We start from the raw sequence: 13579 nt of genomic DNA, 5'->3' as shown, positions 1-13579 counted from the left end.
CATTCCAGACGATGGGAGAAGGCAGTGCTGGAAAGGTAGGGACCGTGTCTTCTTTCTCCTGCTCGCCTTTCAGTGCCCCAAAACCTGGAGGCAAACGCTTACTATTTATTGAACTTGTAAGTCATTTGTGTCTTTTTTTTAACCTTTTTTTTGTGGATGGTTGTATTTTGTTTTGTCCAAGTCACATTATCCAGTATCATGAAAGTTCGTTAAGTTTGTATTTGAGTATTTTTGAAATCAGCTTTTAAAAATTGCTAAATTCGGGCCCGGCGCGGTGGCGCAAGTGGTTAAAAGTCCTTGCCTTGCACGCCTGGGATCCCATATGGGTGCCGGTTCTAATCCCGGCAGCCCCGCTTCCCTTCCAGCTCCCTGCCCGTGGCCCGGGAAGGCAGTCGAGGATGGCCCAAAGCTTTGGGACCCTGCACCCGCATGGGAGACCCGGAAGAGGCTCCTGGCTTCGGATCGGCATGTTGCGCTCACTTGGGGAGTGAATCATCGGACGGAAGATCTTCCTCTCTCTCTCCTCTCTGTATATCCGCCTTTCCAATAAAAAAAAAAATTGCTAAATTTGTAGTAATAGATATCATTATAAAATATTTTTAAAGAGTAATTAACTTGCGTCCTAGCTAATATAGCAAGATAGTTTTTTAATTGATGTAATGATTGAACAGTCTATTGTTATATTGTCTTTTGTAAATGACATAATGTGTGGAAGTTCATTGACTTAGCTTTTAAAGTAAATGCTACTTGAGAAGTAGAGAAGGATTTGTATTTGAGTGTATATATACTTACACACACAGATCATGTCTGCTTGTGCTGTGGAGCCTTCGTCTGCTTGTTCACTCACAAGTCCAGGTTGTGCATGTGGGGAGGCGAGACCGCAGTGGTGTGAGCCTGCTGCCTCCCAGCGTCAGCACTGCCAGGAGCAGGAGCCAGGAGCCAGGAGTTGTGCTCTGGTGTGCAACATGGTCATCATAAACAGCAGGCTAACCCCCTGCTCCCATTGTTTAATGTATTTTTAGTTTAATTGATTACAAAGAAAATAAACCAAAATACTTCTCTAAGCCAAACTATGCTAACTCAACAGTTCATTTTCTGCCTCTGAAACTTAAGGATTTTGTAGTTGTTTGTTTTATCATAGTTGAAGTTACTGGAGTCTGGAGTGATGGCTCAGCTGGCTAATCCACCTGTAAGTGCCAGCATCCCATGTGGGAGCTGGTTTGTATCCCAGCTGCTCCACTTCCAATCCAGCTGCGTGTCTGTGGCTGTGGGAGAGCCGTCAGCAGGCTCCTGGATGCCTGGCTTCAGATTGGCTCAACGCTTGCCAATTGGGGCCGGTTGGGAAGTGAGCCAGCAGATGGAAGCTCTTTTTGTCTTTCTTCCTGTTTGTATATCTGCCTGTCCAATAAAGTAAGTGCTTTTTAAAGTACAAAACTGTCTTGAACAATATTCAAATATTGACAAGGAAACATAGCTTAAGAAAGTTAATTTGTGAAGGACCATCAAAATCAAGCAGCTCAAATTTACAGAAGAGAAGTGGCTAGTCAGGATGGCTGATGGTCAACCCAGGGAGACTTCTGTTGTTTTTGGCATATCTGTTTCTAGACAAGACAAGGCAAAACCTGTGTTTTAAACCTGAAAGCTTTCTTCCCAGGGTGGAGTTTTTTGGGTTTTTTTTCTTTAATAAAATGCTTTGAATGCATCCTTTGGAAGTTTTCCCCCACGCACTAAGTGTCACAAGAAAATGAGTTTATTGTGGAGAATGATAAAAATGACTAACTCTTACCTTTCTGCTTCAGAGTGCCTGTTGTTAGATCGGACATGGCTAAGTGGGAGCTCACTGTGCGGCTGCATGAGGAAGACCACGCTGTCACAGCGTCGAGCCGCGGATCAACGTTCTCAGTGAGTTGGCTTTCTCTGCATGCTTGGTGATCTGGGAATTACCCATGAGTATTTCACACCATCTTTAACCTCTTCAGTGTCTCTGGTTTTGTGACTATAAGGCATCCCTTTGTATCTGCTCTGTATTCAGGAAGCTAAAGGTGAATTGGGAATGTTTGTTCTGTTTTGCTAATTAGGAAATATATCCCCAGAGCAATCTGTTTCCCTTATACCCAGTTTTGTGTGTGTGTGTGTGTGTGTGTGTGTGTGTGTGTGTGTGTGTGTGACCATTCTTATAAAACAAGTGTCTGAGGCTGGAAAGTCACAGAGCCCACATGCCATGTGCTGGGTCTGAGGCTGGCTTTACTTCCCTGGTGGTGATTTGATGTGGAGATGCAAGCTCCTTCAGTAGTATCCATGACAGAAATGCAATCATTGAATTCTTGTCCATCATGAAAAATACTACACTGAGGTTGCAGTGCTTGTGTTGTAGCATGAATGAGATGTTCAAAATCTGTGATTTGGGATTGTCACAGAAATACCACATGCACGCACAGTTGGGTTTGTTTTGCTTGCTTTCGTATTTATACATAACCTGAACCCAAGGAAGTGGCTAGAGTTAGTAATGGATGCTGTGTTTCTGTACATTTCTCTTCTGGTCACAGAGCTGCATGGCAGCGTCTCTGTGTGTGGGGGCGGGGAGCTGCAAATGAGTTAATCAGGAACTTTAAACAGTTTACCCTGAGTAAACCAGGTGAGGCTTGAGGAATATTCTGGTTTCCTGATCTGGGTTACACTAGAAACCAGGATTCACGCTAATTTGGTTACTCACTGTGTAGTTAGAGCCTGGCTGCTGTGTGCCCAAGAAGTGGCAGACGGTTGCCCTGGAGAAGCTGGCATTCTTGCGTGGTCATCAGATCCACAAGTATGTGAGATTAATTCATGAATTAATGGCTTTTCTTTTTTAATTTTGGGATTTATTCCACCTATCGTAACTGATAAAGTTTTGCTTATTGAATGACACTTCATTCCATTGTCTTAAAACGAGGTCAGCGGTGGGTTACACAGTCACCTTATGGTAGATGGCTTTTGGGATCCATGTTTCTGGTTTTTTAAAAGTTCTTTCCATGTATATAATTATTTTTTAATAGCTTTTTAAGTGTGCATTTAACTCTGTATCACCTCCAATAGTAAATTATCGGTGGAGCCGTGAAGGGTGTTAACGTTACAGCCTGCCATTTTTCCTGGGAGGAATGTTAACTTTACAAAACTGTAGCATAATGTGGCATGCTGCATTGAATTACCACTGAGTTCTCACTGTAATCTGATGATCTCCTGTGTGCTTCTGTAAGCAGGGCCTTGCCAGATAGACTTGTAGAACATTAGAATTGACACACAGAAATAAGCCCCAAAAAGGTCAATTAGCATTACTTAAATGGTACTTGAAAGAGAGAGAAGAAAGAAACAAAGAAATCATTGAATTGGTGCTTGGACGTGGTGTGTAGGTGTGGGTACTTGGACGTGGTGTGTAGGTGTGGGTACTTGGACGCGGTGTGTAGGTGTGGGTACTTGGACGTGGTGTGTAGGTGTCCCCAGTGATGGTGTTACCCACTACATCACAGGGCCCAACTCATGATGATGAAACAGTGAACCAGGGATAGCAATAATCTTCAACAAATGGCACAGGTATAGCTGGCTGTCTACAAGTTGGATCCTCTACCTCATCTTGAGTTGCACAAATTAACATGAAGATGACCTGGGACCTAAATATAAGAGCAAAAGCATCTTTTTGACTTGTATGTGGCATTGGCTTATCAGGTATGATACCAGAAGCACAAACCAGGCAGAAGTGAGGAGCCAGGAGCTTCCTCCAAATCTTGGGCTGTCTTGTGCCACTTTTCTCAGGTTTTAGCAAGGAGCTGGATGAAAAGTGGGGTTTCCAGGACAGAAGCCAGCACCCCTATGGGATCCTGGCATCCTAAGCAGTGGCTTTACTGACTGCCAGAATGTCAGCCCCATATCTTTTGTCTGTTCTAAAGATTTACTTGTTGTTGGATATCCTAAGTGACAAAAAGAGAGAGGAAGTGGGATGGAGAGTGACAGAAAGATCTCCCCAAATGCCTGTAATAGTCAGGTCTGGACCAGGCAGAAGCTAGGGCCCAGGAGTTACAGCCCCAGCACAAGGGTGTTCTCCAGTGTCTTCCCAGGCACATTAACAGGAAACTGGATTGAAAGCAGAGCAACTGAGGCTCCAACTGGAACCCATGTGGGCGCAAGTGGTGGTCTAACCCAGGATACTACAATGCCAGCTGCCTGCTGCATTATCTTTTGATTTCATTTTTCTGTGTTCTTATGTACCTACCAATTGGAGATGTTGGTGAAGAATAAGACTATTAGGGGAGTGTTTGGTAGAGTGGTTACATACTATATGGATTGCCACCCTTCCATATCAGAATGCCGAGTTGGAGACCTGACTCTTCCCAGCCTCTTGCCAATGTGCACCCTGGGAGGCCACAAGTGTTGACTCAAGTGAGTGGTTTCCTGTCCCTTATGTGAGTGGTCTGGGTGGAGCTCCAGGGTCAGGCCTTTACCTAGCTCACCCCCTGCTATGGGGGGCCTTTAGGAAATGAGCCTGGGAGATGGACACTTGTCTTGTCTCTGGCTTTCTCACTCTCACCATCTCATCCCTAGATCTCAGATCTGTTGCTGTGCCCCTGGACTATCCCTTCCAAGCTTGACAGCTCATGGGAGGGGTCAGATGAACAGGTTGTGGACGGTCAGATCCGAAGAGTAGCCTCGCACAGCTTGCCCTGTTTAGTTTCCCAGCGCAGCCACATTCAGCAGGCCGCCTACTCTGCTTTTGAACTGTGGGACTGAATTTTCATACAAATCTGAGGCTCCTGCCCGTGTAATCTGGAAAATTGCTTGTCTAATTGGGAGCACAGCTGCACCTGTGCCCTCCTAAATGACAGTCCTGTTGTGCACCCTAGTCAAGTAACTTGTTATGGCAGAGTGAAAAACAAAAATAAATTATGAGATGCATTTATTTTGGCAATGAAAAACGCTGAAAGATTTTGGTTGTTATCAGAGTTGGCAAATACTATAATTAAGACTTGAAGTGATTTTTAGTACTATCCCCCAGTTTCAGCCACTTTTGAAATATTTTCAAATCAGTCCTACCTGTTCAGTAATGGTAACTAAATTGGCTTTAGTCAGTTGAATTTTAGCAACCTTTATAAAATGCCTGTATATGTTTTAGAACCTGTTGGGGGCATTAGTCAGATTTCTATGACAATAAAATGTCACACCATAATTCTGTTCATTTTGGTGTGATATGACCAGCCCTGTGAACTGTTCATAAGTGAACAGGGAAGCCATGTGGTAAAATGCTTTTCCTGCGTGTCTCAGCTCTCAGGTGACTTTTTGGTGTGTTTGTAGCCACACTGTGCTAATTATTTTCATTGGGACATAACTTAATAGCTATTTATTACATCTATGCTGTGACATAGGTCCTAGGGAAACAGTAAATGCTGAGAAAGGTGGCACATAGATACGGTGAGAGACTGGGACAAGGACAAGGCCTGTCATTAATGTGGGACAAGTGAGTGGTGACAGGGAGAGACCCTGGCTATGGTGCAAGGAAGGTGGCAGGCCATGGGAAGGCCTGAAGCCAGAGCAAGGGACCAGGGTTTTGAAGAAAAGTGAGTGCACAGGAGGGGTGCTGGGACCCAAAACAGTGTTGTGTGAAGCTGGTCCTGGGAGGCGAGGTGGCAGGTAAAGAGGAGGTGGTTAGAGGTGGGGGGCCAGCAGCAGGTGTGCCGTGATAACCTGGCCTGCACTGGTCTACAGGGCGTGCAGAGAGCCACACAGGGTTCTCTAGCAGGAACACTGGTCAAGCAGCCCACCGGGAAGGTGCCCATAAGAGCTGGTGTTAGGGTGCAGCATGGCAAGCCATAGCTTTTGGTGCCAGCATCCCATTTGAGTGCTAGCTCAAGTCCTGCCGGTTCAACTTCAGATTCTGCTCCCTGCTGCTGTGCCTGGAACACAGTGAACGATGGCCCAGATGCCCGGACCCCAATTTCAGATTCTGCTCCATGCTCATGCGCCTGCAGCACAGGGTACAGACCCCTGTGCCCATGGGCAGTCTCAGGAGTTCTGAGCTCCTGCGTGTGACCCTGGTCCAGTCCTGGCCATTGCAGCCATTTGGAGAGTAAACTCGTAGATGGAAGATCTCGTTCTCTCTCTCTCTGCATTTTAAATAAATAAATGAGTGAAATCCATGTGCCTATGTTGTGGCTGACAGGTGGTGTGACCACAGCATGAGTGAGAGCTGCAAGGAGCTGCAGTACAGAGTGGAGCGCGGGGTCCTCAGATGTGAGTGTGTGGCCAGGGAGAAGGGATCCGTGCAAGAGGGACTTGCAGTACGGAACCAGGTCAACATGGAGATGCTGATAAAACCAGTGAGACCAGCTAATACTCATGTATACTTTGAACACTTCAAATGTGCAGTGTGCTAAATGCTCCACATCCACAGGCAGCGCTGTCTGTGACAATGACAGCCCATACACAGGGCCTTCCTGGCTGGGCTCGGCAGTCCAACAGGCAGCTCTGTCGGTGACAATGACAGCCCATACACAGGGCCTTCCTGGCTGGGCTCGGCAGTCCAACAGGCAGCTCTGTCGGTGACAATGACAGCCCATACACAGGGCCTTCCTGGCTGGGCTCGGCAGTCCAACAGGCAGCGCTGTCGGTGACAATGACAGCCCATACACAGGGCCTTCCTGGCTGGGCTCGGCAGTCCAACAGGCAGCGCTGTCGGTGACAATGACAGCCCATACACAGGGCCTTCCTGGCTGGGCTCGGCAGTCCTGCAGATCTCGAAAAGCTCAGGGAAAATAGTGAACAGAAGCTTCCCTAATTTTTTTTTTTTTTTTTTACATCAGAGTGAACTTATTTTTCAATTCCATTTTCTGCAAACTTTTTAGAATACCTGCCTCAGCTATAAGGAAGCTGAGTTAACTATAACTTAATTGCTTTTTTCTTTTTGTGTGTCCTTGTGAGAGTTATTTATTCATTTGAAAGGCAGCTTTAGAGAGGGAGAGCCAGGCAGAGCGAAATCTTCTATCCACTGGTTTACTCCCCAGATAGCTGCACTGGTCAGAGCTGGGTTCGTCCAGAGGCAGGAGCTATTCCGGGTCACCCACATGGGTGTAGGGGCCCAAGTCCTGGGGCCATCCTCCACTGCTTTCCCAAACATGTTATCAGGGAGCTGGCTGGGTATGGAGCCTGTGGGATGACAGCACAGCAAGCACTGGCCTGAGCCGCAGCAGCACAACACTGGCTCCCAACTGCTTGTTCCAGAGACACTCAGCCAGTGTCAGGATGGATTCAGACCTAGGAGTGCACTTCCGGTTCCTGAGCTCACACCCACTGGCAGGTGACTTGCACACCCCTGTGATGTACCGTGAGCAGAGAGAGATGAGGATAGTTCTCTGTTAGCTGCTGGTGGGTGACTGCACCTTCAGCTGACATGGAGGCTATGGAAGAAAGCAAGCAGAGGAAGGTGAGTCCTGACAGGCCCTTGAAAGGGTCTGTGATACGCAAATGAGATGTTAACCGGGGTGGGACCCAGAAAGCTCCGTGGCCCAGCAGAGAGTGTGGGTGGAGATTTGATCTCCAGTGTAGTAAGTAGCAGTGGCAGTTGGAGGGGCGGCTTGGTTGAGCAGAACGGGGAGAGAAGGGAAGAGGCGGGGAAAGACGAGGCTGAAGTGCAGCAAGATTTGAGGGGTGAAGGGGAGGAAGAGGAATGAGCAGACAGCACTGAGAAGGAGCAGTGCTGCCGGTGGCCGTCAAGAACAAAGAATCCCGAGAAATTGTTCTGTCCCGGAAGTGGAGGGAAAACACATCTGGAAGGTGACATGGCTGACGATGGCAGGTCGCTGAAAGAAACTGGGATGTGTCCTTTGGATTTGGCAAAAATGCTTGAGAGCAAGAAGAATTGAAATTGTAATGAGCTGAGCTGTGGGCCTACGTAGAGTGAACGGCTCTTCCGACAGAGGCTCGAAGGTGAGCTGAAAGAGTACATCCGACCGTTCTTAAACGCCGACAGTGGGTGCCCAAAGAAGGGGGTGTTTGAAGATGAACTGATGAGGGAAAAGAGCGGAAGTGAGAGAGGGGCCTGTCCTGTGATTCTAGAGGAAGGATAAGATGGAGGCGAAGGGAAGGCTGGCAGTTACTCTCCTTCCATGGCTGCTGTTTCCTAGAGAGGCGAATGGGAGATGAGGCTGAGCGGGAGAAGGTATGACATGGCAGGTCACTAGTAAAATTCAGTTGAACTTAAGTTTTAGCCATTCTGATAAGTGTTATGCTTTTAAAGGTTTGTTTGAAGGGTAGAGATAGAGATTTTCCATTTGCTGGTTCACTCACCAGATGGTTGCAACAGATGGGGCTGGGCCCAACCAATGCCACACACTTCATCCGCTCTCCCAAGGGGAGGGGCCCAGGTACAGTAGGGAGCTGGATCAGAAGTGGAGCATCTGGGGCTTGAACCAATACCTTTATTGAATAGTGGCATTTCAGGTCGTGGCTTAACCCATTATGCCACAATGCCAGCCCCAATATAGTTATTTTTTTTTAAGATTGATTTATTTTATTGGAAATGCAGGTTTACAGAAAGAAGGCGAAACAGAGAGAAGGATTTCCACCCACTGCTTCACTCCCCAGATGATCACAACATCGTGGCTGAGCCAACCCAGAGCCGGGAGCCAGGAGCCCCTTTGATGTCTACCCTGTGGGTGCAGGGTCCCCAGGTGTTAGCTCAGTCTCTACTGCTTCCCAGGCCATAAACAGGGATAGGAACTAGCACCCGTGTGGAATCCTGGTGCTTATGTGCAGAGGATGGTCCAGTTGAGCCATAAAGTAACAACAAAAGAAACTTAAAAGGCTCATATGGGATCCCGGCGTGTTCAAGGCGAGGACTTTACCTGCTAGGCCACTGTGCTGGGCCCCCAAAATAAAGAAATCTTTTTTTTAAAAAAAAGGCATATGCCCTTGGGCCTAGTGTGGTAGCCTAGTGACTAAAGTCCTACTATTGCACACACCAGGATCCCATATGAGTGCTGGTTCTAATCCCGGCAGCCCCACTTCCCATTCAGCTCCCTGCTTGTGGCCTGGGAAAGCAGTCGAGGATGGCCCAAAGCCTTGGGACCCTGCACCCGTGTGGGAAACACAGAAGAATCTCCTGGCTCCTGGTTTCAGATTGGCTCAGCTCTGGCCATTGTGGCCGCTTGGGGAGTGAATCAACAGATGGAAGATCTTCCTCTCTGTCTCTCCTCCTTGCTGTATATCTGACCTTGCAATAAAAATAAATAAATAAATCTGAAAAAAAAAAAACCAGGTGTATGCGCTCTACCCACAGGGAAATTATTTCAGTCTCTTAAAAAGAAAATGGTAAGGACAGTTATATATGAATTATTTTCAGTTTATGTTTTTTTTAAAGTAGCTATTAAAGCAAACTTAAATTAATGTTATATTAAGATACAGGTAAAAAAAAAAACCTCTATGTTAAAATGTAGCAAGAAGTGAGTCAGAGCCCATGTCATGGTGTGACAGCTGAGCCTCACCTAAGCCTGCAATGCCAGCATCCCAGCTGCACGCTGCTCCACTTCAGATCCAGCTTCCTTGACTGCAGCTGGGAAAGCAGCAGAGGCTCACTCAGGTTCTTGCTCTCTGGACCCGTGGAAGAATCTTCTGGTTTCAGTTCAGACCAGAACAGCATGGAAGATCTCTCTCTTGGTGTTTCTCTCTCTCTCTCTCTCTCTCTCTCTCTCCAACTCTGCCCTTCAAATAAGTACAAGTTTCAAAGCTATTTATTTATTTATTTTGATTTGAAAGGCAGAGTCACAGAGAGAGGAGAGATTAAAAAGGTCTTCCATCTGAGGTTCACTCCCCAAATGGCTGCAATGGCCAGAGCTGGGCTGATCTGAGGCCACAAATGAGGAGCTTCTTGCAGGTACCATGTGGGTGCAGGGTCCCACGGACCGTCCTCTGCTGCTTTGCCTGGTCACAGGCAGAGAGCTGGATGGAAAGCAGAGCAGCTGGGACATGAACCAACACCCCTATGAGAAACAGGTATCACAAGATGGACGATTAGCGTGCTCTGCCGCTGGGCCAGCCCCAAAGAAATACATCTGTTAAAGAAGTTAATCAGCAGTGAAAATGGAGCTGAGCCTTGCTGTGCCACGAGGAAACTGGCCGTCGTGTCATTGTGGTGTTTGGGGGCAGCAGAGCAGCTGGCCATTCAAACCTCTCTCTCAACCTGTCTCCGTTCTTTTTTCACCCATTGTAGACAGGGACGGTGTTTTCCCCTTCTGCCCATCTGGTTTCCTGACACAACATTCAGGAAAGCAGAAGGCATCGCACAGGCTCGTTTTTCTCGCTCTGTTCCCTGAGCCCTCCGCAGAGGAGAAGGCCTGAGGGAGCAGCGACAGCCAGATGAGGGTGAGGGCGGAGGACAGAGAAGAGCACGGGCTGAGGGCAGCGGGGCCTGGGCACTGGGTTCCTCTCTCCCCTTCTGATGGGGAGCCCTTCCACCCCTGCTGTTCCCCAGAACCCTCAGCTCAAAGCCAGCTCTGGGCGGGGCGCCTGTCCTCAGCCCCTCCAGTGAAAGGAGCCGCTGAAGCCGGCTTTGACAACAGGCTGTTTTGACAACTGCTCTTGCTTAAACGTGTCATTAACTTAGTGGTATAGAATGCACCTTAAAACTGCAGTCCACACGTGCTGATGGATTACAGCATGCTTTGTTGTTTTGGGTTTAGAAAGACATTTGAATTTGATTTTCATCCAGCTACTCTTTCATACTTTATTCTTAATATGTTTAGTACTGTAATTGTTACTGAATCGATTGAATATATTTTTTCTGTAATTGGAGATTTTAATAAAAGGTATCATCTCCATTTGTGGGTAATTCCTGTTAGTGAATATGAATTCTGATTTTTTTTTTAATTTGTTGATTGATTTGAAAGCCAAAGCTAGAGGCAGTGGGGACTTTTATCTGCTGGTTCACTCCCCAGTGACTGGGGCAGGTCAGCCCAAAACAAGGAGTTGGGATTGCATTTAGGTCTGAGTGAGTGGCAGGTGCCCAAGTACTCAGGCCACCTGAAGCTGCTTTCCCAACTTCGTTAGCTGAATCAGAAGAGGTGGTGCAGCTGGGACTCGAACCTGCGATCACATAGATTCCAGGGTCATGGATAGCAGCTTAACAATACAATACTGGTCCCCGAATTTGAATTCTTGAGTGTACAATTTCAAGCCATGCTTTAAAATAGACAATGTTGGGTGGATGTTTGTCACAACACTTAGGGTGCTGTGTGGGACACCCATGTCCTGTATCAGAATGTCTGGATTCAAGTATTGGCTCCACTTCCTATTCAAGTTCCTGCTCGTGTGCACCCTGGGAGCTGGCAGAAGTACTTGGACCCCTGCCACCCACATGTGAGATTTTGAGGTTCCTGGATTTGGTCTAACCCAGCCCCAGCTGTTACCTCCAGGGAGTGAACCAGTGGACAGATCTCTCTCTCAAATAAAATGGAAATTAGTTAGCAAAAACTAAGTAGTTTCAATGTCTGGAAAGTCTTCTGTGGGTATATAGCATTGTGTATATTTGTTTCCAGAAATTTTTTCTCTGATATAAAATTTGTTCTGGACTGAAATCTTTTGAGCTGGAGTTATTTTGCTTCAGCTGTGGTGGGCTGCGTGCACCCCTGGGGCCAAGGCGCTAGCCGGGAAGTGGGCTGGTGGATGGTGCCAGTGTCAGAATACTGGGGGTGCTCGTACCCAGACTCTGACAAGTGCATTGGAAGGAAACAATCGCTGAACTTCTACACCCAGAGGACTTTGGCTCTTGGGGGTCCCGAGGGTTTAGGGGGCTCCCATGCCCCCTGGGGGACCCAGAGCAAGGTCTCTGAAGGCTGGTCTTTTCTGCTGAGATCTTCTGATTGGGACAATCTTAGCTGCAGTATGGATGGTGTTGCTTTTATTTCTGTGCATTTGGAAGAAAAACAAAGGTTGAGACACTGAATTTCTTGTCTTTAGGGAGCTTGTCACCTATTGTCACATCTACTGGTGTTCCTTAAGGCAGGAAAAAAAGTGACTGCTCGGTATGACCAGAGCCCACCACGACCAACTAGAGACAGACAACTCGTGGCAGGCAGGCAAGAGGATGGCTTTATTCTGTTTGGAAGATATTCCAAATTTTGAATGTAATTTTTTTTTCCTACAACTTCACAGCCCAAATAATGGCTGTTACTTGGAATATTTTTTGTCAAACCATGTTTTCAAAGTTTTCAGCTCCTCCTGCTGGTTTTTATTAACTACTGAAAGAGTCTTAGCATCAAAATCCTGGATCTATAGACCAGAAGTGCAGAAGAAGAAAAAAAAAAAAGCTGTAACCATGGCTGATTTTATTAATTTTACCCAGTTCTGCTCAACAAATACATGAAACAGTTTAATTATCAATAAGATCTCTTTTTCTCTCTTTTATCTATTTGCTTATTTGTTTTGTTTGTTTTGGCAGATCTTTTATAATAAACAGTTGGAGGCCAGTAAGAAATTTCAGAGAGGGACAAGTAAAAATGCTCCCGTGTAACTGATTTCTCGGCAGTATAAATAGTGTCAACTCCCAACAGGACTTGAGGGGGCTTCGTAGGCCATGGAAGTAACCCAGGGGCGCAGCCTCCGTGTGCATTCAGCTGCCACCGCGTGGGTTGATGTGTTCGGTGACGGCAGACGGGCACTGCCTTTGAAATGCGTGCGGCGGGCCTGGGAAGCAGCCTCTCAGATGGATTTAATTAGTCCTCCATAGGACTGGATGTCCGTTTGTTGCGGCTGAATTCTCATTTCATTCACCCATAACTAGAAACACCTCCCTTCAAACGGGTTTCTTCAAAGAAAGAGGGTTTAGGGTTCTGTGTTTTACTGCTTTTTGATGTTGGTTTCCCTTTAACTGAGAAGACCTTATGTTTATACAACTGTTATTATTAAGAAAACATAGCTTTCCTGGCCGCAGAGGCTGCTTTGTGTCCGCACTGGTTGGTGGTGGCAGGCTCTGTGGAAGAGCTCTGGCTCGCCCCACCCTTAAGGCGACACTGCCTTTGCATCCTTTGACTTGGAGGGCCATCCCCAGGCTCCAGAACCCAGTGAGTGAAGGTGTCCGCAGGGGAGGCTGGCTCCGAAGCTCAGATTAACCTTGAAGGCAAAGCAGATGCACTCGTGAGAGCTGCTGTCGCCCAGTGAGGGGGCGTTGGCGGACTGTTCTGTTCAGTGATGAATATGATGAAAGAATGAACGCAATTTCCATAGTGAAATGATGTATGTTTTTAGTGTGCTCTATTACTATTTCTGTAACAATCAAACTTTCACATTTCATTAGAAAAGCTACTAATGGGCTCTGAAAACAATGCTTTTGCTTCCTTTTCGCTGTGCACGTCTTGGCTGGCGCTGGGCCTCGCTACCAGCAAGGCAGCTTAGGCCTTCTCTGCCCACTGTTCCAGTGCCCTGTCGGGCCTGGTGCTCTCCCAGCGCGGCGGGCTCTTCGTGAGCGGGATGTGTGCAGGGGCAGCGGGGTGCGCGCGGGGCGGCGGGGTGTGCGCAGTGTGCTGGCTGTGAAAAATCCTGAATGCTACTTTTTAAAAAGATTTAT

At 47.2% G+C, this 13579-nt stretch overlaps 1 protein-coding gene across 8 annotated transcripts in view; it reads left to right on the top strand.

Annotated features, from left to right (window-relative positions):
• PCCA (propionyl-CoA carboxylase subunit alpha) overlaps positions 1 to 13579 on the top strand; it is a 324721-nt gene that overhangs the window by 204226 nt on the left and 106916 nt on the right. For all 8 annotated transcript variants that reach the window (XM_040991176.1, XM_040991175.1, XM_040991172.1 and 5 more), the window contains one exon: positions 1800 to 1902. In XM_040991176.1, coding sequence (XP_040847110.1) covers positions 1800 to 1902 — 103 coding nt within the window. The remainder of the gene's footprint in view (positions 1 to 1799; positions 1903 to 13579) is intronic.

This window comes from Ochotona curzoniae, unplaced genomic scaffold (genome assembly GCF_017591425.1).
Source record: "Ochotona curzoniae isolate NIBS_2020 unplaced genomic scaffold, NIBS_Ocur_1.0 contig_64, whole genome shotgun sequence".
Lineage (NCBI taxonomy): Eukaryota > Metazoa > Chordata > Mammalia > Lagomorpha > Ochotonidae > Ochotona > Ochotona curzoniae.
The sequence above is the reverse complement of the archived record's forward strand: the minus strand, read 5'-3'. Positions and strand labels throughout refer to the sequence as shown.